The sequence below is a fragment of the Hirsutella rhossiliensis genome (assembly GCF_020360975.1).
Source record: "Hirsutella rhossiliensis strain HR02 chromosome Unknown scaffold00004, whole genome shotgun sequence".
NCBI classification, from domain to species: domain Eukaryota; kingdom Fungi; phylum Ascomycota; class Sordariomycetes; order Hypocreales; family Ophiocordycipitaceae; genus Hirsutella; species Hirsutella rhossiliensis.
The window spans coordinates 1,392,580-1,419,758 of NW_025408670.1; the positions used below are offsets into that span (position 1 = coordinate 1,392,580).

The following is a 27,179-nucleotide window of genomic DNA, read 5'->3' on the forward strand; positions in this document are numbered from 1 at the left end:
TAATAAGTATCGCGAATATTATTAAGTTATAGCTTTTAATATTAAAAGGGATCTAGTTATAACTTAAAAAAAGGTCTAAAAGGGAAAGGATCTTATATATTAAAAAGTAGTTACTAAACTTATTTATATTTAATAGTAGGTTTATATCTCTTATTATAACGGTATTTATATATATAGCGGAATTAATTAAGTATAGTCCTTTATCTTTTCTTACTATAAGGAAAAAGGGGTTTTTATAAGGCCTATACCCTTTTTTAAGGACTCTTATTTTTAAAATCTTTTAAGGATATTAATAACTTTCTACTCTATTACTTTTAGGATTAGAATTAAAGCTACTTACTATACCTTATATTCTATTATCTTAATAACCTATAAGGGGGCTATAGCTAGGTCGACTTTACTTCTTTTTATAAAGTCCTAGGATAATACTACTTCCTTATTAAATAAAATACTATTAAAGATCCGGATTTCTACCTTTATAAGAAAGCCCTTAAATTATTCGTAAATTACTTTAAGTCTTTCTTATATTAGCCGCTTTCCTTTTTATATACTTAAGAATATTTCTATTAAGTATTTTATATAAGGTCTAAGCTATATCTTATCTTTAATAGTATTTTATTTAGTCTTCTTTTAGTTAGGGTCCCCTTTTAGTATTAAGCCGTTTAATAAAGTATTATTAATAAGGTTAATCTTATTTACTTTTCTTTTAAAGAGAGTATTAACTCTTAGATTATATAATTTAATAGGTTATTTCCTTTTTATCTTAACTTTAACCTTTTAGATCTTTTTAAATATCTTTCTAGCTTTAATAATATTTTTCTTAAATTCTCCTATAGCTTTTATAACTATAACTTTAATAATCTCTTTTACTATTTTAAATCTAATAGCTAGAATCGTCTTATCTCCTTTATTTATAATTAATTACTATTATACTAGTACTATTAAGAGCTTATTTACGCTAGAATAAGTTAGGTTAAGGACTTAGTTAGCGCCCCTTTTATAACTAAGGATCTTACTTCTTAGTAAGAGAATCTTAGCTATTAAGGTACCTAAAAGGGGGTTTCTTTATAATTATTAAGTAGCTCCTAAGTTATCTTCTTTAACTTTTATTATTAAAGCCTAAAGATTTCTCTTAGGAGCTAAGTAGCTATTTCCTATATAGTCTCTTTAAGCTTTAGTCTTTTATATATATCTTTATTAACTATTAAGGTCGTAGTTTAAAAGGATTTTACTATATTAACCTTATTTAGGAGCTCCTATTTAATAGCTCTTACTATTAGCGTAACTACCTAGATAGTACTAATTTAATATTTAACTTATATATCGCTGTTTCTTAAGAAATAATTAAATAATATACGCGCGGCTTTAATAAATAGTATGCCTAGGATAAAGGGGACTAAGACTCTATTTAGTATAATATAAAAATAGATTAATATCTAAGCTATACTTAGATAAAGATTAGTCTTTACTTTCTTAACTATATTTATAAGGGACTTAGTATATACCGTCGTTAATACTCTTATTAGTAGGATTTTAAGCCTATATATATTTATATATATTTTAGTAATAAGGTTTCTTTTAGGCTTAGTATTAATTAAGGTGCTAAGAACTTTACCTTTTTAGCTACTAAGCTTTACTTAAATATAAGGTAAGTTTTATATATACTTAAGCGAGCGGAAGGGTATAAAGACTATACTTATATATATTAAAGGAATTACTATAAGGTCTTTTAGAGTTATCTCTTAGTATCTTATTAAGAGTATTACTTCCTATATAATAAATTCGTCTTTCCTTAGTCTTATTACCTTTAGAGTTTATTAATTAAATAGTCCTTAAACTAGTTACGTTATACTAATTATATTAGGTATAAACTTAACTTCCTTTAATACTTATTAGACTTTAAAGTACTTATAATCTAATTCTTTATAAGTAAGGTAAGTAAGCTTAATTAGTTTAACCTAGTATTCTTTATCTTATTCTTTAACTTATATTAAAGCTACCGTAAGTTTTCCTTATAGATATTAAAGGAGGAGTAAACTACTCTTTATATTATCTTTAGCTACTTTTATAACTATTATTATAGCTCTATAAGGTCTTATATTACTCTTTACTTTCTCTAAGGTCTAGAACTTAGTATTTTCTATACCTTAGGCTATATCTATATATCTTATACTAAGTCTCTTACTTAGTTAAGGAATAAAGTTAATTAAGTAATTTAAAAGTATTAAGATTCTTTTATATAAAATTTCTTTAATAATTTTATTTATAAGTTAATTAAACTTCTTATCTAAATCTACTCTATATCTATAGTATATAAGAATAATCTTTAAGCTAGATTTTACTATTCTTATTATCTTAATTTCTTTTATATTTTCGTTAACTCTTTATCTTTTCCCTTTATAAGTATTAATCCTTATTATAGTTATATAGATTATCTAATTATATATATTACTTTATTATATATTATCTATAATTATAATAACCGATATCCTTCTTACTTTTTTTCTTATATCGCTTACTTTTAAATTCCTTAGCTTTTACTTATATAAGCTTTTATATTTCTAAAACTAGTTTAGGAAGCTAGATTCTCTTTTATTAGTAGCTTAATTTAAGTAAGATAGTATAACTAGAACTTTAACTTATTTTATAAGTAGTAATATAAAGGAGCCTAGCTATATATCTACTTAGTATATAATAAGCCTTTAAATATATATACTTATTTAAGAGAACCTATTAATAAGTACTAAGGGAATTACGCTTTTATTATCTTTTCTTTTAAGGTAAAGAGTCCTATTTACTACTTTATATATTTTAAATCCGATCTTATAGTCCTAAGAGTATACCTTATACTTATTAAGGTAGTATCCTTTTTTACTATAATAAAAGTATCTCTTAGGCTAGTTAAAAGTATTAACCTAAAACTATATATATTAATTAAATAGGTAGTAAAATCTAACAGTATTTATACTACCTCCTTATCTATAACTTAAAGAGTAGCCTTTACTATTAACGCGTTTTTATTCCCTATTAAGCTAGTTAAATATCTACTCTTACTAGTAAGTATAGTTAATCTTTATATCTTTAAAGGCTTTTATTAAGTCTAAGATCTCCTTTATAGGCTATCTAAGTTTCTTATTTATTTTCTTTAACTCTTTAAGAAGTTTTTCTTTACCCTTATTAAATTTAGCTTTCTTTATTACTTTATTAATTTCCTTAAAGAGCTAGTCTTTCTTTAGGTTCTTAAGCTTTTAATTATAGACTATAGATATTATATCTTATCGCTTAACGTCCTAGTAAGGTACTAAGTAGTTATTAATTATATAGATAAGGCTTTTATATAAGAGTTTTAAGATAACTTTAAATATCTTTTTATTTTTCTTTATAACGTTAATAATAAGTTCCTTTAGTATTATATAGTAAATAAAGTATAACTAAACTATAAATTCTTCCTAGCTATTAAGTTATACCTTACGCTATAAGTATAAATAAAGACTAAGCTATTCTATAACTTTTATAATAGTCTTAAGCTTTTTAGTATTATAATAGTCTAAGCGGTCGTTAATAGTTTCTAGTTATTTAATTATATATATATAGTAGTATTAAAGGAGTCTTTTTTTTTACTTTTTCCTAGGTAAGTTTATTTATAAGAATTTTAATAGTAAGGGCTTATATAAAGGAGATATAGGCTTTAAGCTAGTCTATTTTATCTATAGTATAGATATAGTTAATATATACTCTTATTTAAACTTCTTAAGGAATTTAGTTATATTTTTACTATTAAATTTACTAATAAGTAAGAGTTATAGTTAGTAAAGTCTTTTTATAAGGTTATCTTAGCTTTTAGTAAGTATATCTTTAAGTCTATTACTCTCGCGAAGAGAGATATAAGAAGTATATAAAAATAAACTAAGGTAAAATTAAAAGTAAGGGGTCGGATAGGTAAGGCAGAGATATTTAAATCTTACGGGGGCAGTAATTACGGTAGGGGAGTAATTATTATTTTGCCTTAATTATCCTTCTTTCCTTTATCTAACGCCCCTCTTTATACCCGTATATTATCTTAATTAATAAAGAAGATCCTACTTAAAGAAGCTACTAATATCCTTTTAACTACTAAGCTTTTTACCGGTTTTTCCCCTCCTTTCTAGCCGTTGCTAGTATATCCGTCTTATCTCTCGCTACCTCTATAGGAAGCTATCGCTACTTCTACTTCCCTTTATGCCCCTACCCTCTTCTCTATACCTCTTTTTAGCTCCTTCTTTAAAACCTATTTTTTAGCTTCCTAGGTCCCTCGTACTAAGGGATATCTCTAAGAACTACGAAATTAAGCTACGCTTCGCGATAATTACTAATCTTATTAATATCTACCTTAATATTTTAGTATTACTAGTAGTAGGATTAAATAATCCCTTTTAATACCTAGTATTTCTAGATATAGTATACTTATATATTATAAGGTTATAAAATTTAAAGTTAGAGCTTTTATAATTAAAGGATATATTATTACTACTATCTTATTACTTACTTTCTTATCTATTAAAGGGAGGTAAGCGTTCTCTATAAGTTATTATATAAAGGAGAGCTAAGGTTAAGGTTATTAAGGTATTCCTTATTAGTACTTATATTAGTATTATTAGTATATATATATAAGTAAAAAGTCTTAGTAGGGTTTTAAAACGGTTTAAATTACGCTACCTTTATTATTTCTATCTTTTAAAGTATTATATAAGGATCGTAGTTTCTTAACTAAGTCGCTAGTATTAAGGGTTATAAGGCTAATAATAAGACCTTAAGGTTTTTTAATATTAGCTTATTACTTTACCTTTACTACTAGTAAAGGCATTATTTAATTATTTATTTCCTAGTAAGCCTATTACTTTATTAGGTCCCTAACTCTAGCTATTAAGGTAGTTACTACTTTACTTATTAAATCCCTAGATTTTATTTTTTTCTAAATAGTACCGTTATCCTTTAAGTATTCTTAGCTTTATAAAGCTACTTATCACTATATAAATAGAACGGAATAATAAGTTTACGCCTTAGAGACTAGTTTTAATAGGAATAAGGGTATATACCTAAAGTATATATAGTATATAGCTAAAGATTAATTAAGTAATTAACAATATAATTATTTAATTATTAGTCCTATATATAGATCTAAGGGTCTTAGGTTATTAATATAATTCTTAGAGGTTTCTTTACTCTATACCTCTTTATCTTTACTAAAATTATATAATTAGCGGCCTTTACTTTAAAGGGGAAAAATAAAAATTTAAATTAACTATAATTAAGGAAGATACTTAATTAGATAATTAAGGTCTTTATAAAGCTTTTAAGTATACTTAAAAGGAAGTTAAATAAGGAGTACTAAGGGTCTTATCCCTTTAATAGGCTAATATTTATAAGGGTACGATCTTACCTATTAAAGTAGCTAGCTATATTAGTATACCGGCTATAATTAGACTTATTATTAATTATAAGTAGTAACTTATATACTAAAGTTACTAGCTATATTAGTATACTAGCTGCTATTAAACTCGTCGCTATTTATAGTAAGGAACTTATATTCTAGAGTTACTTATTATATTAACGTACTAACTATAATAAGACTTAGCGTTACCTATAGGTAGGAACGTATAGGCTAGAGTTACTATCTATATACCTATATTTCTCGCGTAAAGAGATACGAGAAGTGCATATAAAATGCACGAAGGAGAAATTAAAAGTAAGGGGTCGGATAGGCAGGGCAGAGAGATTTAATTCTTACGGGAGCAGTAATTACGGCAAAGGGGTAATTATTATATTGCCTTAATTGTCCTTCTTTCCTCTATCTAACGCCCCTCTTTATACCCGTTTAGCATCTCGATTAATAAAGAAGATCCTGCTTAAAGAAGCTACTAATGTCCTTTTAACTACCGAGCTTTTTGCCGGTTTTTCCCCTCCTTTCTAGCCGTTGCCGGCATATCCGTCTTATCTCTCGCTACCTCTATAGGAAGCTATCGCTACTTACTTCCTTATACCCCTACCCTCCTTTCTATACCTCTTTTAGCTCCTTCTTCCTTCTTCTATACCGGGTGTTTTAGCTTCCTTAGTCCCTTATACTAAGGGATATCTCCGAGAACTACGAAATCAGGCCACGCTTGCGACACACCCTTAGTAGCCTGCCCTTATAGTAAGGGCATAGCTAATACGGCTTCGGGCTAGTAAGCGCATAGAGGAGGTTCTTAGCTCTATACTTCCTTTACTCGAGGAAAGCAGGGGCCCTTTCGGGTCCCTAGGCTCTTTTAGACCTACTTAAGGAAAAGGGGCCTAAAGAGGGGAAAGTCCTATAAGAAAGGGGGAAAAAACCTAATTAAATAGGGGGCCCTCTAAAGGGAAAAACCTCTTCCTTTTCTTTAGCTATAGTCGTTACGTTCTTATACGTGCTATTAGCTCCTCTCGTAGACTCTTAAGGCGGGCCTCTAAGGACAGCTTCTCTCGAACGTCTTCTAGCCCTATTTACTATAAAAAGACAGCTAGCTTCTACTTTAGTAGGGGCTTCGTAAGACCGTCGGCTTTTATTAATACCGTTAGAACCTAATAGACGGAAATAAGTCCCCTTTAGACCTCTTAGCGTAACTAATGCTAATAGATATCGATATACTATAGCCGGGTTAATAACTTACTATTTTCCATAAGAATTCGTATAGTCTATGTATTATCGCATTCTATAGCTAATAGGGTCGGAATTTATAGTCGTAACGATATTAGTAGCCGGCTAAGGAAAATCGCTTCTTTTAACGCTTTTAAAAGAGCTAGTAGCTCTGCCTCCGTACTAGAAGTCGTAACGGTAGCCTGCTTCGAAGCTCTCTAAGTAATAGTTCCTCTAAAAAGGGATATAATATACCCCTATAAGCTCTTTCTATCTAAGGAATTATCTATAAAGGACGAATCGCTCGAATAGAGGAAGATTTCGGTAGCTAATTTCTTCCTTTCCTACCCTCCTAGGCGTAGACTATATAATCTCGTTAAATAGAGATAAAGGATTGCTCTATCTACTGCTTCTTAATGCCTAGGGCTAGGATTCTAGTTATGCCTAGCTAGCTAAGAGACCGTAAAAGAGATATCCGGTCTAGTAGAAATAGCTAAAAAAAGCAGGGAGCCTACCTTCTACTAATATTAGTGTTTCTCTTACTCCCTAGCTTAAAAGGACGGATTAAGTAAAAGCTCTTTATCTAATATAGGCGTATAGGGAAGCTTCTTATTAAGGGAATTAAGGAGGAATTTATAAGCGACCTTATCGATATAGGCGTCCTAGGTAAGCTAGATAGTCTATTAGGACCTATTCCTAAGGATTTATATCCCTAGGAACTACTTTAGCTCCCTTAGCCTAGTTATCTTATACCTTTATTATAGGCCTCGTATAGCCTCCCTAGTAGCAGCTTCTTCCTCTTTTAGGTAGGCCTAGATAATATTATCGACGTAGAAAAAGACTATAATTTTACCCTTCTATATTATACACGGTTCCTAAGGGACTTTCTTAAAGCCTAGGGCTTCGAGGGAACCTATTAAATGCTGTTGCTAAAGAAGGGGTGATCTTTATAGTCCGTATAGAGCTTTCCTAAGCTATAGAACCTTTCCTAGCTATTAGAAGCCTAGTAGAAGGCGTATATAGATAACTTCTTCTTCCTTAAGTAGGCAGTTAATAAAGGCGTTAACTATATTTATTTAATCGAGTTCGAGGTCGAATTCTACTACTATAGCTATAAGGGTCCGAAAAGACATCCCTGCTAGGGTAGTTGCCCTAGTAGGTAGATCCCCTTTTTCCTATTAATTCCTATAGATAACTAGCCGGGCTTTATACTTTTAAAGGAAGCTATGTTTATTAGTCTTATAGATAAAGACCTACTTATAGCTAAGGACCTATTTTCCTCTTGCCTTTTCCTTAAGGACCTCTTTAAAAGACCCTATCTCCTCGTATAAGGCTAGGTAGTCTTCTAGGCCTAGAAAACTAGTCTCTAAAGGGGTGTTTTTCTAGCTACTTCTAGTTTACTAGTAGGTCCGGGAGGTCTCTTTTATATACCTTCCTTACTAATAGAGGCTTAAAAAGCCGGCCTACTATAAATGCTCCGTAGGAACCGTCTTCTATAGGCGTTAGATAGAAGTCGGAAAAACGATCGAAATAGGGGAGTAGTTAGTCTTCTTTAGTATCCGTATCGGGCCCTATACCTTCCTTTGCTTCTCGAAGCAGGGACAAAAGGCAGCCGGTAATCCTTCGAGAGAGGTGCCTTCTACCCCCTTAGGGCCGAGACGGGAAGACTAACTAAAAAAGCTGCTTCTAGATCTTCTTTTTATTCTATAAGAGGAGGCGTAGGGAGGTAGGCGTATTCTAGCTCTACCGCTTTCCTATAGTCTCCTTCTTCGTCTAGATTATCTAATCTAGTAGCTTCCTCTTCGAAGTCGGCGTTATTCTCGACTGCTTCGACGTTAGTTTCTTCTTCCGTTTCCTTGTCTAGGACCTCTTCTTAAGACTATTAGGAAGGGGGGATTTAAATCTTCTAAATTAGCTAACGTTAAGAGAGTAAGAGGGGCTATTAATCCCTCTTTCCGTTAAAGAAGCTAGATTCGTCGAAAATTATATCCCTAGTCGAAATAACCTTCCTTAGAAGAGGAATCTAGATCTAGAAGATATTTATAGAATTATAACTAACGAGGTAACTAATAAAGGCTCTCGGATTAAGCTTTCTTTTCTTCTTCCTTTTTAGCTATATATCGGTAGTTATTGCGTATGCCTTATAGCTATAAGTACGAAGGTAGGCTAGCGAGGCCCTCTTCTTTATAAAGAGCTTAAGGGGGGATTTCTAGTCTATTCCTTAGGTAGTCCCTCTAGGGGTCCGGTTCCGAAGGTAATAGGCGGTCTTAACGACTTCCCTCTAAAGGTCGTATAGAAGCCTTATAGTAAGTCTTATCGTATGGGCCCTTTCTATTATAGCACCCCTAATCTTTCTGCCCTCCGTTCTAGGCCTAGGTATTCGGTGCTAATAGAAGGGTAAAATGCCCTTTTCGAAGCTAATTTAAGATATCCTTCGTAAATAGCTCTCCGTTAGACCGCATCTTTACCTCGTAGCTAAAGTAGGATTTCATCTAGTTAACGAAGTCCTAGAAGGCAGACTAGTTATACTTACTTAAGTAGGTCCGTAAGAAATAGGGGAAAACCATCCCTAAAAAGGCGTCTATAAAAAACATTACCCTAACGAAGCTTTCCTAATCCCTAGAGACGTCGGTCTAGTCGACCTAAATTTCCTTATACGGCTAGTCCGGCCGTATTAGGGTCCGTCTAGAAATTCGTCTCCTAGTCTTCCCTTAGCCGTAGTATTCGCATTCGACGGTCTTTAGGGGAATTCGAGAATAAATTAACCGAATTTCTCCTCGATAAGCCTAATAGTCTGATTCTTCTAGACTAGCCTCGTAGGCTTAGACGTCGTATCCTAGAAGATTCCTTCCTCTCGAAGAAAGCGGAAGGAAATTAGGCTCGTTAAAGATCGAGGGCAAAAAGCTACCTTTTTTCGTCGAAGAATTCGTATAGTCCCGTTAGGTAATTTCATCGTAAAATTCACCCTTCTATATCCCTCTATCTATACGGTTAATTCCCTAGTAATAAGATATTCCCTTTATGCTTTCTTAAAGGACCGGAATCGTAAGAGTATATTATAGATGTCGAGGGAAGTACTAGAGATAAGGATAGCTGATTTTCGTAGGGGATAATTAGAGGGTTCTAACGGTTGGTTTTAGCCTTATTAATCTATAGGGAAGACGAAGGCCAGATTTACTATACTAACGATTTTTCCTCGAATTTACGGCTCGAATAAGGGCAGCGGCGTTAGTTACTATTTCTTAGTAACCTAAATCTCGTCTATCTTCTTCTATAACGAGGGGTCCTCCTTAAGAGACTATTATACTGTTTCTCGTAGCCTCTTTAAAGGGTTAATTCCTTTAGGTCGGTTTTCCTTAAAGACCTGCTAGCAGTCTTCTAGCTAATAGGGCTTTTTGCATGCTTAGTAAGTAGATCGATTCCTCCTCGTACGTTGTCTCTTTAAGGAATCCTCGTCCCTTTCTAGAAGGTCTGCTTAAAAACCCCCCCTTTTTACCCCTTATTACTAATTTTAACGAAGAGGTTCGATTTCGACTAGTTCCCTAATTTTTCGACTAACGGACTAAAAGGTCTATTAGGGGACTAGTCGGGCCGGTCTAACTAACGGGGCCGGGGCCGGGCCCGGAGTAAGATACGAAGCCGGGGCCGGGACCGGGGCAGCCGTTAAAGACGGTGTTAAGGCTCTCGAGGGAGGTAGAGCCGGAGGGGCAACAGCCGCAGCAGCAGCAGCGGGAACCGCAGCAACAGGGGCTGTAGCAGCTGCAGGGGCAGCAGGTCGAGCCGTCTAGGTCGAGTGCTAGCTACGAAGGAATAAGACTACTTACTATTATACTTTAGTAGCCTCTTCGTCTAGTTCCCGGCTAGCTTCTCGAAAGATAGTCGAGTAACTATTACTAATAGGCTTTATTAGCAGAGATATATCCCGTAGCTACTAGCCGGAAAGAGCTTCTATAAGGAAGTATTAGTTAGCTTCCTCGAGGATTTCTTCCTACTTAGCTAGCTATAAAGAAGCTAGTAGGTTCCTAGTAGAAAAGGCTCCTAGGTAGGCCGTATATATCTTCCTAATACGGTTAGTTATATAACCTCTTAAGGGAGCTATTAAGGTCTCGAGCTTTAAAAGCCACTGCCTAGGAGTCTCTTCCTCTCGAAGAGAGATTAGCTTTACGGCACTAACGGATTCCGTTATCGCCGTACGAGCAGCCGTTAGTAGCTTTGTTTCGTAAAGGTATTCCTTACGGTAACTCTCGTAGTTACCTAAGGTAGCAGAAAAAGCTCTCTATTATATAGAGGTTAGCTTAGAGAAGAGGGTAGCTCCCTCTATAAAGTCCGTTGCCCTAGGATAAAGAGGGGGCTCGAGAGGGTCCTACTTATTAGAGAAGACTAAATTATAGATAGTTCTATCTATACGAGCCCGTAGCTCCTTTACCTACTTATCCTAATCTTAGGGCTCTATAAGAATCGTCCTATAAACCGTAGGGACGGCAGAGGAGTCGTTTTTCGATATTATTATAGAAGAAGAGAGGGGGGGCAGAAAAGTTAGTTAATAATCGGCTTTTCTAGTAAGAGGGGTAAAAGGGAGCTACGAGGGATATAAGAAGGGTGCCTTTTATAGCAGCCGGAAGGTATAGGAATACTATTCCTCCCGGGCTTATAACTCTCGCGTAAAGAGATACGAGAAGTATATATAAAATGCATAAAGGAGAAATTAAAAGTAAGGGGTCGGATAGGCAGGGCAGAGAGATTTAATTCTTACGGGAGCAGCAATTACGGTAGGGGGGTAATTGTTATATTGCCTTAATTATCCTTCTTTCCTCTATCTAACGCCCCTCTTTATACCCGTCTAGTATCTCGATTAATAAAGAAGATCCTACTTAAAGAAGCTACTAATATCCTTTCGACTACCGAGCTTTTTACTAGGTTTTCCCCTCCTTTCTAGCCGTTGCCGGCATATCCGTCTTATCTCTCGCTACCTCTATAGGAAGCTATCGCTACTTCTGCTTCCCCTTATGCCCCTACCCTCCTTTCTGCACCTCTTTTTAGCTCCTTCTTCCTTCTTCTATACCGGGTGTTTTTAGCTTCCTTGGTCCCTCGTGCTAAGGGATATCTCCGAGAACTACGAAATTAGGCCACGCTTTGCGATAATAATATATAGGAATCTTACGCTAGCTATTATAGGTATTATATTAGTTAGTTAGAATTACGTTAGCCCTACTATAAAGTAACCTTAGAAAGTAACTCCTTTATATATATAAGGTATATAGCGTTAATTAGTAATACGAGCGTTTTTAGTTAATAGTTAATTATATAATTATCCTTAACCTTATCTTATAATAATATCTTCTTAAGCTTTACTTTATTTTTCTACTATAAGGCTTAGCGGGCTATTTTTTATTAATACTAGCCTTTAGCCGGGCCGGTATTTAGGTTATCGTACTAGTATTATACTATACTTATTAAGTTACTAGTATCGGCCCTAGGGTTTTTTTTTCCTAGTTAGGGGGCCTAGACTAAGGTTAAGGGGAGGTCCTAATAAATTCGTCGCTAGGTCTAAGTAGATAAGGTCTAGGCCGGCTTACTTATAGCGGGGCTAGACTACTAGTATATTTATAAGCGCTTTTAAAAGCGCTAATTAGCTAATTAATTAATAGGTTAGCGTAGTTTATTAGTCCGACTAAAAATTAATCGTAACCTTAGTCGGATTTAAACCGACTTTAGTATTATAGCTAGTAGACTTCCTAGGTATATAACTACTATACTATAAGGGTAAAACTAATATATTAGACTTTACTTTAAGGGTATAAATCGGATAAAAAGATAATAAAGAAAGACTATTCTTAATTATATTTTATTTAAAGAAGCTATATAGTATAGAACTTAATTACCTTATTTATAATAAAGAGTTCCTTATAGTTATTTAAGCTTTTAAGAAATTTTAATATTACTTTCTTAATAGTAAATATAAAGTTAAGGTTTATATAGATTATAAGAATATCTTATACTTTATAATAACGTAATAATTAAACGAATAATAGATTTAGTAGGCTAAATACTTATTAAAACTTAACTATAAAATAATTATTAAAAAAGGAATAAAAATTAGTTAAGTTAATACCCTTAGTTAATAAAGTAACTATAATATAAAAGTACTTATAGTAATAAGATAACTCCTAGAAATTAACGAAAATAGGAACTTATTATAAAGCGTAGCTTAATTTTATAGTTCTTAGAGATACCCCTTAATAAGAGTAACCTAGGAGGCTAAAAAACCGGTTTAAAAGAAAGAGCTAAAAAGAGGTATAGAGAAGAGGGTAGGGGTATAAGAGGAAGTAAAAATAGCGATAGCTTCCTATAAAGGTAGTAAGAGATAAGACGGATATACTAGTAACGGCTAGAAAAGAGAGGGAAAACTAGTAAAAAGCTTAGTAGTTAAGAGGATATTAATAGCTTCTTTAAGTAAGATCTTCTTTATTAATTAAAATGCTAGATAGGTATAAAGAGGAGCGTTAAATAAAGGAAAGAAGGAAAATTAAGGCAATATAATAATTACTCCCTTATTATAGTTACTACCCTTATAAGAATTAAATATCTTTACCTTACCTATCTAACCTCTTACCTTTAATTTTACCTTTATATATTTTATATATACTTATTATATCTCTTCTTATAATAATTAGACTATAAAATAAAAGCTCTTAGTATTTCTCTATATCTATATATATAATAAGCTATAGAGAAATATAGCCTACTACTTTAAAATAAGTTAATTATTAGTCTTTTAGATCTTCTATAAATTAATTAAGCGAATAAAGCGTTTATTTACTTATTTTATTTATCTTTTAAAGCCTAGGTATATCTCGCTAGTTATTAAATTTAATAGGAAGTTAATATAATTTAATAGAGCTATTAGCGCGCTTAATAATATATATATTCCTACCTTTATCCTATAGCTTTATTAAAAGAGGTTTTAGTTAAAGAATAATAATATCTTATAAAATAAACTTACTATTATTATATTTAATAGGCTTTTTAGCTATATACTTACTAGGGCTAAGGGCTTAATTTATAACTTACTATTGCTTTATATCGCTCTTATAAAGAGACTTATAATACTATAGTCTCGTCTCTTTATTAGTAATACTAGCTTTAGTATAAAGCGAGGAATTATTATAATAAATAGTAATATATAATACTACTTTATAGATTAAGGCGAGGCTAGGCGGCGGCTAAAGAATAAGTAAGAGATCTTTAAACTATAGTACGCTTAGCTTTATTATTACGACCACGGCTACTAGGCCGCTAATAGTCGACCGCGTTAAGCATATAATACGGTCTAGCGGATAAATAGTTAGCCCGACTATCTAATAGGTATAGGATCGAAGGGATCGTAGAGATCTAAGCGATCTAGGATTAACGAGATTACTACGCTCTATATAATCTAACGTTAGGGATTATAGCTAGGCCTATAATCTAAGGATAGTCTCTATAGGTTTATATAGCTACCTACTTTTACTCCTTTAAATAGATAGCTCTCTCTCTTTTAATATAATTATTACGATCCTATTAAGATAAGAAAGGGCCTATAATACGTATTAGTAATACCTTTATTAGGGGTATCTTTATTTTATATAGTATAGCGGTATTTTACTAGCTTAATAGATCCTTATTATAATCTTATCTTTAATTCTAATTATATAATTATATAGTAATAGTCTATAGTCTATAACCTCTAACTTATTACTAACGTAATACCTATTATTACTTAGACTACGCCCTATTATATCCGCTAATATAAACCCCTCGATAGGTTTATCCCTTAGGAATAATACTAGTTATTATATTTATATAACTATTAAGTAAGTATTCGGCCGCTATAAATATAAGTAAAAGATTATTTAATATAGTATACTTAAATATACCTTTATTAACTAAGTAAAGCTTATATATATAGTAATAGGGCTTTTTAACTTTATTTAAATAGGTAGAAAGGATTATAAAGAGAGAAAGTAAGAGGAGGAATATTACCTTCTAAGATTTAAGCGTTTAGTTCTTTAAAGGGCTCGTTAGCGGGCTAATTTTATTATTATAGGCCTTAAAGGCATAGAATTACGAGAGTTAATCGCGGGCTAGCTATAGGAAATATACTAGGACGTTCTAGCTTAGTAGGAGAGGGGCGACGATACTAATAATAATAAAGTTATAGATTATTTGCGAGGCGTTATAGATTAGGTTCTACGGGATACTAAGGAAGTCACTTAACGGACCCGGATAACTATAAGCTGCCGGACTAGTAGGGAAACCTATTCCCCCCTACACTTCGTATATATATATATAGTCATACCTACGGACTCCCTCTTTTAGGCAGGATAGCGCAATCTACACCCTCTTTCTTTAATGTAAAGACCTAATAACTAGTAATAGGTTTCGTAGCACACGTGGGTATCGTCTGGAGGCCCGCAATTTAACAACCCCACTTATTTCCACGCGCCCATTAGCCCTTTCGACACGAGTTATTTCCTTCTCTATATCGTCGCCATCTTTGTCGATCCTCTTTGTTAGACATCGTTGGCTAGGCAGGAGCGTCTATGGGTGCGACGCATCGAGAAGAAGCTAGCAGAGAATTATAGAACGTTTTATGTTCGCGGAGTTCCTTGCGAATGGGATTCCGTCTACTTACAATCCTTCCTAAAAGGACGCGACTCGGTTCTAATAGCCAAATCACTCACACACGAAATCCATGGCCGCTCGTCGTCGGGCACGGTCTTCCGAGACGTCCCGGCCGCCCTCCGCAAGCTTCCAATAAAGCCTCGGAATCTGGATCTATTAAAGGCCTCGGAGGCGCAATCCGCACGCCCCGAATTTCTCACGCTAGACGCCGAATTTCTCGGCATAACGACACTCTTCGCGCCGCCCGAGGAGGACCATAGTGTTAAGTAAGGATCTATCCTCTGGCGATGACGAATGCTAATTACCTAATTTTCGTTTCAATATCGGGCCTCGGCGGCCATACGTTCGGGTCGTTTAAACAGAGAAGAGGGGATCACATGTGGCTGCGAGACGCCCTGCCGTACGATCTCCGGAGCGAGGCCACCGATAGACCGATGGCGCGAGTGGTGACGTACGGGTATAAGTCGGCGATCGCAGAGAGTCAAAGCATATAGAATTTAGAAGACTTGGCAACGGCATTCTACACTAGCCTCCGTCCGTTGGCCTCCTCTCTATAGACGAAGCCTATCCTATTTATTGCCTATAGTCTGGGAGGACTGATCGTGAAGCAGGTGGGTCCGACGACACTAGAGCCCCTAGGGTCCCGTATTTGCTAATGCGTTTCGCAGACGCTCATCTCGCTAGCAAGGTCAAAGGATAAGGACGATGAGAAGCTCGTGTAGGCTGTGTATAGAATCGTATTCTTCGGCGTTCCCCACGACGGCATAGATATTAGTTTACTTATCCCTATAGTTAAAGACGGGCTATACTAATTTCTTATTTAATCAATTAGTCGGATCAATTCGCAGATATTGAGCATCTAGCAGCGGGACTTCCATACAGCACTTATTGCACCAAAAGTAGAACGCGCGCTCCAACAAGTAGTGCGAAATTGACAGTTATAGCATGTGGTCTGTGCGTGACAAGTCCTATAACAATAGGCGAGGTACTAGCGACTATGGACGACTAGCTATACGACTTTATAACCAAACCCCCCGGGGCAGCACCAGATATACCAGACTCCTTAAGAGGTCCCCGTTCGAATAGGAGATCCTCCAGACCCCTCAGTGGTCGAGGAAGAAGGAATAACAGTCTGCAAATCTCCATTCTTCCCTTGTTTCAAGCTGATAGACCCGGGGACCTCGACTCGTTCGGACCTTGTTCTCGACAGTTTCACGACCACGAACATGAATTTTTAAATAACGAGCACCATTTCAAATCATCTCAAAGATTTCATTCAAACTGCACGATGATGGTCGCAGCCTCCCCCCCAAGCTGCGCAGTACATATGCATTTCGCGGCACATTGAACTTTAACGCCGTGGCGCGCCTCATACCGCTGCGCGCAGCTTGTTTCGCCTCCACCGGGCTTTGTGGACTGCAGCCAAAGGTGCTGTTAGGCTATGGCAAATGCCTTAGAAAAATACCACGTCTCTGTCGAGAACCCATCCGAGCTCTTGCAACCCAGCGCCTACAGCCTTTTCCATGGGAGGAGGCCCGCACACGAGGGCGAGCGTGTCGCCAATCTCGTCGCCCGCCCCCATGGAGGGTGGCGGAGGGAGATGCCGGCGCAGGCATTCGACATTTATGTGTCCTCGGCCCATCTTCCAGCTGCTGCTGGAATGCTCGTCCGAGCTGAGGACGTGCCAGATGCACAAGTTGCCCTCGAGCGAGTATAGCAGCCGGTCAAGCTCCTCGCGGATGAGTATGTCCCTCTCGGTTCGGTTGCCGTAGACAAGCCATACTTGCATGGGCTGGCGACGCTTCGACGGCGGGCAGGCCATATACTCGTCTGCGATGGCCCTGAGCGTCGACCAGATGGGAGTGATGCCGCTGCCGCCAGCAATCATGGCAAGCCGCCTGACTTTGCGGATACGATTGCCGGGCCCCCATTGCACTTGACCGTCGCCAAGGTAAGTAAAATGGCCAACAGGACCCTTGATCTCGACGGTTAACTCGTCTAAACCGCCATCTATCCGCGTGTTTTCGAGAAGCATGGTCATTTTGCCCCCTGGAAAAGTAGCACCTGCCTTGGTGCTCCCACGCGAAGGGAAATACACCTTGATGAGGATATCAAGGAAGCCGCGCTGGTTGTTGTCGCTATACGGCGTATAGGCACGCTGCATCATCTCTCCCTCTCCCGCGGCGTCATTGATCTTCTTGGCCCGCAGGAAGACATGCTGTCCCACAGGCAAACCAAGCTTTTGCTCGTCGTGCGATAGAGCGAAGCGGAAGATTCGCGAGTCATGCGAGGCGGGTTTCTTGCAGACCAACCGGGCCTTCTTCCACCGCCTCGGCTCCAGGAACGGCTTAGACGCATCATCCCGCGCCTCGACGTCCAGGCATGAAGCTTTCTCCCTTGCTGCCTCGTCTTCCAGCTTTCCGATGTGGAACTGACGCAACATCTTTCTGGCATCCATTGAGTGGATGGCCATGAAGTCCTCGGTCACATCCTCACCGGCGACCAGGCGGATGGACTGATCACCTCCAGGGTGGTCTTGAAGGAAGCCAGTGGCGTCGTAGACATGGTTCTGGATGACGAACCAACATGTTGGCCCCTGACCGTCAGCGTGCTGCGCCAGTTCAGAGGCCGTGATGATGTTGGAAGCTTTTGACGGGTCCAGAATCATGCTCGTTGCGTCCTGTTCGGGCCGACCGGCATCCTCTTTGGCTAAGCTCCGAGAAATGGAAGCCGAGGGAGCAGCGTCCAAGGGCCCATCGCCGCCGAAGCGAGCGTGCCTCGGGTCAGTGCCGGAATCTTTCATGCGCTGCATCCAGCCGCCACTGGCGTTGCCGGCAACGGTAGGATGCTCGAACCTGAGGCACCTGCCGTCGACTTCCTTGTGGACAGCAACGCGGAACCACCATGAGTTCATCATGGAGGTGGCATTCCAGTACATGTCTCGAGGCATGACGCTTAGCGCCTCGTCCATGGCGCGGACTGCAATGGCGTTGACGTCGCGGTTGATTAGGCAAGACTGCACGTTGACGTTGAGCTTCCAGAAGCACCAGGAGAAGCTCATCTCAGTCATGCTCAGGTCAATCTTGCCAAAATAATGGTGATCCTGGACAGGGTGTATGCGGTAAAGGTCCTCGGGATACGTGATGTCGGCCAATTTCCAGGTCTGTCCGTCGTCAAACGTCACCTCAACGCGAGTAATGCGACGTCCCCCGCCCGTGTAAGCGTATCCTTGGATGGGGAGCGTTTCGGGCTCAAGGGCAAGTTGAAGCAGCTGGTTGTGTTCGGGTGAGCAAATGGCGGCATTGACATTGAGTTCGTTGATGATGTACTTGGGGTCGTACCACCACTTATCCTCGGTCCTTGCCTGCTCCGCGGTGACCTCGGTGGGGAGAAGCTTGTTATCGAAAAAGTGCAGGTGGTGCTGACTCTCACGATCCGAGACCTCGATGCTTTGGAGCCATTTGACCATGCGTCCCCCGATCTGGCCCGGAACAACTAATCTCAGGGGGTAGCCGTGGTCTGGGGAGAGATCCTCTCCGTTGAGGCCCCACGAGACGAGCATGCCCTTTTTCCGGTCCAAGGCCCAGCTCAATCTCTGCGAGGTGCCGTACTTGCCCTGGGGGAGCTCGTCGGCGCCTTCAAAGATGACGTGCCGAGCGCGACCTGCGACGGGGGTGTCGTACGAAGGGTAAGACGAGTAGAGCGGGCTCTTGGGCTTGCAGTAGTCGAGAATATCGGCAAGGTATACTCCAGTGAAGAGACCAGTGGAAACGCCCGCGGCACCCCAGTTGAAGCCGAGGCCCTTTGCGACCATGTTCTGCTCCTTGCGGCGGTTGCCGGCACAGACGAGAGTGACGGGGAGTGTTATGACTTGGAACCTTTCCTTTAGATCTTGGATGGAAAACTCGTTGCCGTTATCGACGAGGCCGTGCACGCGAAGCCTCCATGCTTTTGCTTGTGGACAGGTGACGCGAGGGGTATAGCCATGACTTCTGACGTAGAAGAGGTTCTGAGGAGTGAGGAAGCCCCGGCTGAAAAGCGTGGAGAGGGGAGCCTCGGTGTTGCAAGGGTGCTTTCCGGTGAGGCGGATCATACACTCATCTCGAGCGATCCAATAGTCTGGCGTCTGAGCATCCGAGGGCAATGGCTGGATGGAATCGGTCTTTGGGATGGTCGGGAGTACGGATTCATCGTACGAGGGACGTGGATCGAACGGCGCCGAGTACACACCCGCTCTCTGTTCTTTGGCGAATAGGCGTGGACTAGGCGGCCCCGGGGTCGTCCCGGGGGACGATTGGATACAAGGTGAAGAGGTGCAAGACCAGTCCTCTCCTTGCTCAGAGAGACTCCATAAGGAGGAAGTAGATGGCTGTATAGGTGTTGATGGCATGGTAAGCGCCATTGCGGACGTGTAAAGGCGCAAAGGAGTAGTGAAAAGGCAAAGGACAGCCTCAGGACATGGTCTATGGCGTGAAATAGGTGGGTTATGGACGCTGAAAAGGAACACCGACGAGCCGGAGGATTAATGGAGCGGTACGGGCCCAATACAGGGGCCTACAGTCATCTTACAGGGGGACTGTCTTGACATTGTGCTCCTCCGTAAAGAGCCTACCTCGTTCAATAGTGCCAACCGGGGGAAACAGTAAACACCAAAGCGTCCGGTACTGCATATCTGGATTCCCTATTAATGGAATTGGAGCTCCATTGCCGCTCTCACTGCTTCACGTGGGCGGCCACTCATCACATAATGTGACACTACAAGACTGGATATTCTATTTTCGATCCTGTCCGCGTAACGGCCGCAGGAGTCTGCCATCATGAGTCCAGACCTCTATCCTGGCCGCATAACTGCCGCAAGAGTCGCTATCATGAGTCCAGACCAAGAATGACGTGGGCGTGGCTTGTGATGCTAGTCATGGTCGTCTCAGATAGATAGTGCCTACTGCCTTGAGTAGTGTAAGCTCGGTAATCAGCATCAGGAGATAGCAGCCAACTATATCTTTTGAAATGTGATGCTAGCCATGATCAAGATCAATGCTAAACTCACGCCCGGGGGCAACCCTTTGTCCTCCAAAGATAAGCTGATACACGTACAGAAGCCAATTACCGCAGGGCGATAATGGCGCTTCAGCCTTTTCCCCCTAGACCGCATTTCCTATCTCTGCATGCATCCACGAGGATGCCGTTGTCTCCATGTCCTTGTGCCAGCCATCTCGCCCCGATAACGAACGTGAAGGTTTTCATTGGTCGGTCTATTGACATGAGCTATCTGGCTTTCTCAGCACTCCTCATGGCTGATTAGGGTGCCATACCTAACCTTGCCCGATCAACCCCAGGTTCTATCGAAGACCAGATATGCTAACCGCGCGTTCAGTTCAAGGTTATGTCGCGCGAGCCCGTGCTGTTGTCGACATGTGCCCACTGGCTGCGTTTCCTTGGCCGAGTTTGACCGTCTCACCGGCCTTTGGCATCTTCATTTTTATCCCTCTTTTCTCGTCAGGCCCAGAGTTCCCTTTATTCCAGGAACATGTTCAAAGCATCCATGAGCCCAACACCGTAGTATAACATCGGAACCTGCCCATACTGCAAAGGAGCCAGCCACCAAGTCTCAGCAATAACCATCTCTGGCCATTGTCCAGTTTCTTCTCCCTTGATTTCTATCCCGGAATGTCTTCTAGACCTTCCAACGAGCGACCATGTTCCGATGCTTCTTCCGCCTCAGCCTCCGAGCGCCCCCCCGCGACTCAGTCTACTACTCCCGCGCCAGATGGCCTCGTTCCAAAGAAGAAGAAGAAGCGCGCTGCCGTTGTCGGTCTTGGCATGGTCGGCATCTCCTTTGTTGAAAAGCTTCTCAAACACGATCTCCGAAGCGGTTGCGACGAGTGGGAGGTGACAGTTTTCGGCGAAGAAGCCCACGTCGCTTATAACCGTGTCGGTCTCACACAATACTTTACAAACCGCTCCGTAGAGGACCTGTATCTCAACCCGGTTGAATGGTATTTGTCCCACGCCGATGGGAAACTTACCCATCACACCTCGAGTCCAGTCGTGTCCATCGACGCCGACGCCAGATCTCTCACCACAGCCGAGGGCCTCGAGTATTCGTACAACGAGTGCATCCTCGCCACCGGCTCTGTTGCTGCTTTGCCACCTTACCTCTCCGAAGAACGGTTCTTCCAGACAAAGGGTTCCTTCGTCTACAGGACCATCAAAGACCTTGATGGCATCATGGCATATGCTGTCGGCGCCCCTAACACACTCGGACACGGCATTCGCAAAGCAGCCGTCATTGGGGGTGGCCTACTCGGTCTTGAAGCAGCCAAAGCTCTTCTCGACTTGGACGGGGTAGATCGGGTTATCCTGGTTGAGCGCAATCGTTGGGTTCTCAGCCGTCAGCTCGACCGGGAAGGCGGCTTGTTGGTCCTGGACAAAGTAAACGCACTCGGAGCCGAGGTGCTCCTTGAGGCGCGGGTGCGAGATATACTTTGCAACGACGACGGGGTGCTCACTGGTCTCCTCCTCCAAGGAAAGGACGAACAGCCCGACCAGCCGTACGACATTGACATGCTCGTCTTTGCCATCGGCATCAACCCTCGAGACGAACTGGCCAAAACCACTCCTCTCGCCGTTTCCAAGCGTGGTGGCGGCTTCATCGTCGACGGTCAACTCCGCACGAACCTGCCCAACATATATGCCATCGGGGAGTGTGCCAACTTTCTCGGCCAGACTTTCGGTTTGATCGCTCCGGGTGTCGAAATGGCCGAAGTCCTTGCCTTTAACCTCACCGAAGGCCGTCATCACAAGCTACGAGATATGAAGCCGCCCGACGTCAGCACCAAGCTCAAGCTCATGGGCGTCGATGTCGCTTCTTTTGGAGACTTCTTTGCGGACCAGGGAAACATCAGCAGGCCTTTTCCAGCCACCTCCGGCAGCTGCAAGGGCGAATCGTTGATTCCCGCTCCGGAACATGTGAAGGAAAGGGTCAAGGCCCTCACCTACCGAGACCCCTTTTCGGACGTGTACAAGAAATACATCTTCACAAGTGACGGCAAGTACATCCTGGGCGGCATGATGGTCGGTGATGTTCGGGACTTTGTCAAACTCGTCGCTCTCTGCAATAGGGGGGCGCCGATCGATAAGCCTCCCGCTGAATTCATCATCGGTGCCAAAAAGGAGGGCGAGAATGAAGGTGACGACCTGCCTGACGATGCTCAGATCTGCAGTTGTCACAATGTGACCAAAGGTGATGTTGTCAGGGGCGTCAAGGCGGGCGGTATCCGTTCGTTGGGCGAGCTGAAGTCGTCGACAAAGTGCGGCACCGGTTGCGGAGGCTGCGTGCCCTTGGCCACCAGCATCCTCCGCGGTGCGCTCAAGGACGCCGGCGTCGAGATATCCAACCATCTCTGCAAGGACTTTGCTTGCTCCCGGCAGGAGCTCTACCAGATAGCCAAATTCAAGAGGCTGAAAGACTTCGCGAGGGTCATGCGGACCGCTGGAAAGAAACCCGACAGCCTCGGTTGCGAGGTTTGCCGACCAGCCGTCGGTTCCATCCTCAGCTCGCTATACAATGAGTGGATAATGCGGCCTTTGTTGCGTCAGACGCAGGACACCAACGATCGATACCTCGCCAACGTACAGCGAGACGGCACTTATTCCGTCGTCCCCCGTCTTCCAGCTGGTGAGGTGACGCCGGCTGGCCTCAAGGCCATCGGAGAGATCGCGTCCGAGTTTGGCCTGTACACCAAAATCACCGGTGGGCAGCGCATCGACATGTTCGGCGCCAAGAAGCAGGACCTGCCTCGGATTTGGGAGAAGCTCGTCCACGCTGGCTTCGAGAGCGGCCACGCGTATGGCAAAGCTCTCCGGACCGTCAAGTCGTGTGTTGGCAGTACCTGGTGCCGGTTTGGTGTTGGCGACTCGGTCGGCCTCGCCGTCGAGCTCGAGCACCGCTACAAAGGTCTCCGGGCGCCTCACAAGCTCAAGGGAGGAGTCTCTGGCTGTGTCCGAGAATGCGCCGAGGCGCAGGGCAAAGACTTTGGTCTCATCGCCACTCCCAAGGGCTGGAATGTCTTTGTTGGCGGCAACGGGGGTGCCAAACCTCGCCATGCTGAGCTGATTGCTGAACATGTCACGCGACGCGAGGCAATCAAGATCCTCGATCGGTTCCTCATCTTCTACATCCGGTCGGCCGACAAGCTCGAGCGTACGGCTCGGTGGATCGAGAGGTATCCCGGCGGTGTCAAGGGACTTCAACATGTCATTGTCGGCGACAAGCTGGGCATCTGCGCCGAACTTGAGCAGGAGATGGAAGCACTCGTCGGTCTCTATCACTGCGAGTGGGCCAACGTGGTCAACCACCCGGAGCGCCAGAGGGCGTTCAACCAGTTTGCCAACACGGACGAGACGCAGAACGCCTCGGAACGTGTCACCGAACGAAGGCAGCAACGTCCCGCCGACTGGCCCGCCGACAGCGCCCCGCTACACTTCAGCGTGCTCGATGTTGCCAAGGATGCCAGGTGGGACTGGCGACGGGTCTGTAAGCTCTCCGATCTGGACCGTCAGGCAGACGCGCCCACTTCAATCACCGTAAAGTACGGCCATGTACAGCTGGCCGTTTGGAACATCCCGGGCCGTGGCCTGCGCGCGGCTCAAAACATGTGCCCTCACCGAAAGGCCTTTGTACTGGCAGATGGGCTGGTCGGCGAGGACGAGCTGGGTCGCGAGTATATATCTTGCCCACTACACAAGCGGAACTTCCTGTTGGGCGCCAGCGCCACCCAAGGAGGCGGACGCTGCTCGGACAGTGCCTACTCAATCATGACGTTTGAAGCAAAGGCAGATGAGGGAGAGGATGTGCTTCTCCGGCTTCCTCCCACCGACGTGCTTGATGCCGTGCTCTCCACCACAAGGTGGATGCTTCGAAAGGCCACAGAGGAAACGGATATGCTGGCTCAAGGCCCGGGTCATTCTGTCGAAATCGCAACACCTCTCCCCGCCGACAAGATGAAGGGGCACAATATTGGCGGTGGGACTTCGTCTCAAACTTCTGCCCTCGACTGGTAGACGTCGCCAAACACTGCGAGTGATTTTCTTATTTGTACAAATGAATAATTTTTGTAGCATCAAAAGCTCGTAAACAGTAAAAACTCGTCTTGGAGCTGAGGCGTATCATCACCCCCGGGACTAGCAAATCCGTGACGCAATCTTCTGCCAACCAATACACATTCACCTCGCATCTACACCCTTCCCCTGACCTTGATACGATTTCCATCCTGCCCGACCAATGGAAGAAGAACAAACTCTCTTATCAGGAGCAATGTTCAATCCTGGAACCCTGATAAATCACCAATCACTTGAGCTCGGTATGGACCGTACCGATATGGTCCCTAGCCCTACCCAGGCTCGCTGCAACATGTCTTATCAGTAGCAATCCCCTCTCTGATGATTTAACGCTGTTACAGCAGTTACCTCCTTGGTTTAGCTCACTTGTTTCCTTATCTATTCTCATCTGGTTCTAGATCTTTCATCATGACACCCCCTATCATAGACAGCACCCATGGACTGGGATAGGTCTGCTGGTTGCAGCCATGCCTCACAGCCTTACCTCCCATTCATGATTCTGCGAGTTGAGATCCCCGGTCTTATTATCCTTGAGTTTCTGATAAGTCTGTACGTGGCTTACTCAGTACTGCCATGCCCGTCTGGATCCTCATACACACTTCACACCACTCTCGACGCTTAAGTTATCGCCGAGCAGTCGTAATCACCTAATCACCTATCCTACAGTAGAATGAAACCTCGTTCTTCCCGTCATTATCAGTCGTCGTCCAGACCTTGTTCTTGTCCCATCATCTCCAAAGATGAGCCCTCTTTGACTGCCAGTCTCGACACTTCACACAAGCTCCGTCACCATATACTGATTTCTTATTCAAGTCTTTCAGTGAAAATGAATTTCAAAATCACTAGTGCAATCGCCTCAGGTGCCTCCCAATCCGACAGCAGTGACAATCAGGCCAGTACGGCATCAAAGCCGAGCATTGGCGCCAATGCCGATGGGGTTCTCACACCAGACGAATACACGACGAAGGAAGACACCAAGGAGCGGGATTTCCAAGAACCTTGTTGCTACAAGTTCCAATGGTCGTCATTATGGCGACGAGCCGAGGTCAACCCCATTAACGGCAAGAGCTTCACGTTTCCGCTCTTCCGCGTTTGGGATCCTTACTCAACCGCATTCTGGCTTGCCACTTTGGGCTTCTTCGTCGCTTTTCTCTCCTGGTTTACCTTCTCTCCGCTCATGCCCGAGGCGGTCAAGGCCGACCTCAATCTTACCCAAGACCAGGTCATCAACTCCAATCTCGCATCCCTCGGTGGTACGGCCACTGTGCGTCTCATTGCCGGTCCAGCTTGCGACAGATTCGGTCCTCGAAAAGTCCTCGCTACTCTCCTCATCCTTGGCGCCATCCCTTCCGGCCTCGCTGCGCTTGTCACCAACATTAGCGGCCTCGAAACTGTGCGATTCTTCATCTCGATTCTGGGCGGTGCCTTTGTTCCCACCCAAGCTTACACAACTACCTTTTTCGATAAGTCCATTGTGGGCACGGCCAATGCATTCTCGGGTGGTTGGGGTAACCTCGGTGGCGGTGTCACCGTTGCCGCCATGATAGGGCTGTACGACCGATACACCAAGGCGGGTTACAGCTCCCATCTTTCCTGGCGTCTCTGTCTCCTTAGCATTCCCGTTCCATGTCTGTGTCTCGTCGCTGTTACAGTTCTTCTACTTGGAAGGGACCACCCTGCTGGCAAGTGGTCTGCCCGACACCAGTTCAGCAGCACCGCCATGACGCTCGCCCAGCGCGACGAATCCGCCCTTGATGCCGACGCGTCCGACAAGAGGGTTGCCTCTCTAGACAGTGCTCAGTCGGAGCCGCTCACCTGTGCCACGCTGCTCAAGATCCTTGCCGACCTCCGCGTCTGGATGTGCGCCTCGTGCTATCTGCTCACCTTTGGTCTCGAAACTGCCATGGACGCGGCACTCCCTGGCCTGATGAATACACTGTTTGCCAGCAAAACGTTTACCGTCGTCGACGCCGCCTACGCGGCTTCCACTTACGGGCTCCTCAATCTTTTCGCTCGACCTCTAGGTGGAATCGTGTCGGACCTTCTTTATGCCCGATTCGGCCTCCGTGCCAAGGTGTACTGGCTGCTAGCCACCACCCTTTCGCAGGGTATTGCCGTGCTCGGCCTGGGCATCTACATCAATCACAGCGACGCCTCTATCGGTGGTGTGATTGGGTTCATCGTCTTGATCGCCATCACCGGTTTTGCAGCCAATGGTGCCTGCTACTCCGTCTACGGTCACCTGCGTCCAAAGAACATTGGCGCCGTGGCCGGTATCGTGGGTGCTGGCGGCAACTTTGGCGGTCTCTTGTATACCCTGATCTTCAAATACCAACCCGGCAGACGTCTTTCTCCTTCTCCCGTTGATCCTCACGGCTACAACTCGCTGGGGACAAAGTTCTGGATCGCCGGGGTAGTCAACGCTGTGAGTGTCTTGCCGTTCTTATTTGTTGGCCTGGGAGATGCTGTCTAGTAGGTATGTCGCATGTTATTTTTTTTATATATATAATAAATCTAAGCAGGCTAGTTTATTAGGTACGAGAGGAATTCTTTTTTTTATTACTCGCATGCAGCCTCTAGGGCTATAGCGAGGCTAATAGGGGCCTAGGCCCCTATTAGCAGTTCTAGCTAGCTATAGAGCCCGGGGGCTTATAACTAATTAGGAAAAGGGTAGCTATAAAGGTAAAGATAAAGGAAAGGTTAGTCTAGTTCCTCCCGCGTAGTGTTTTCCCCCTTTAAGGGCCCTAGGGCCCCTAGGTTACTC

General features: G+C 42.5%; 3 protein-coding genes across 3 annotated transcripts; 2 read left to right on the plus strand and 1 right to left on the minus strand.

Annotated features, from left to right (window-relative positions):
* Nucleotides 1–16,748: 16,748 nt before the first annotated feature.
* Nucleotides 16,749–19,388, minus strand: HRG_04318 (oxidoreductase molybdopterin binding domain-containing protein; the record flags this gene model as incomplete). Its single annotated transcript, XM_044862789.1, has 4 exons — nucleotides 16,749–17,941; nucleotides 17,990–18,004; nucleotides 18,086–18,958; nucleotides 19,004–19,388. The coding sequence occupies 4 exons, from the start codon at nucleotides 19,386–19,388 to the stop codon at nucleotides 16,749–16,751; spliced, it is 2,466 nt and encodes an 821-aa protein (XP_044721403.1).
* Nucleotides 19,389–20,962: 1,574 nt separating this feature from the next.
* Nucleotides 20,963–24,358, plus strand: HRG_04319 (pyridine nucleotide-disulfide oxidoreductase domain-containing protein; the record flags this gene model as incomplete). The annotated part of the gene is made up of 1 exon (XM_044862790.1): nucleotides 20,963–24,358. One exon carries the CDS (start codon nucleotides 20,963–20,965, stop codon nucleotides 24,356–24,358), a length of 3,396 nt encoding a protein of 1,131 aa, XP_044721404.1.
* An 883-nt stretch (nucleotides 24,359–25,241) lies between these two features.
* Nucleotides 25,242–26,888, plus strand: HRG_04320 (major facilitator superfamily domain-containing protein; the record flags this gene model as incomplete). Its single annotated transcript, XM_044862791.1, has 1 exon — nucleotides 25,242–26,888. The coding sequence occupies one exon, from the start codon at nucleotides 25,242–25,244 to the stop codon at nucleotides 26,886–26,888; it is 1,647 nt and encodes a 548-aa protein (XP_044721405.1).
* Nucleotides 26,889–27,179: the final 291 nt, after the last annotated feature.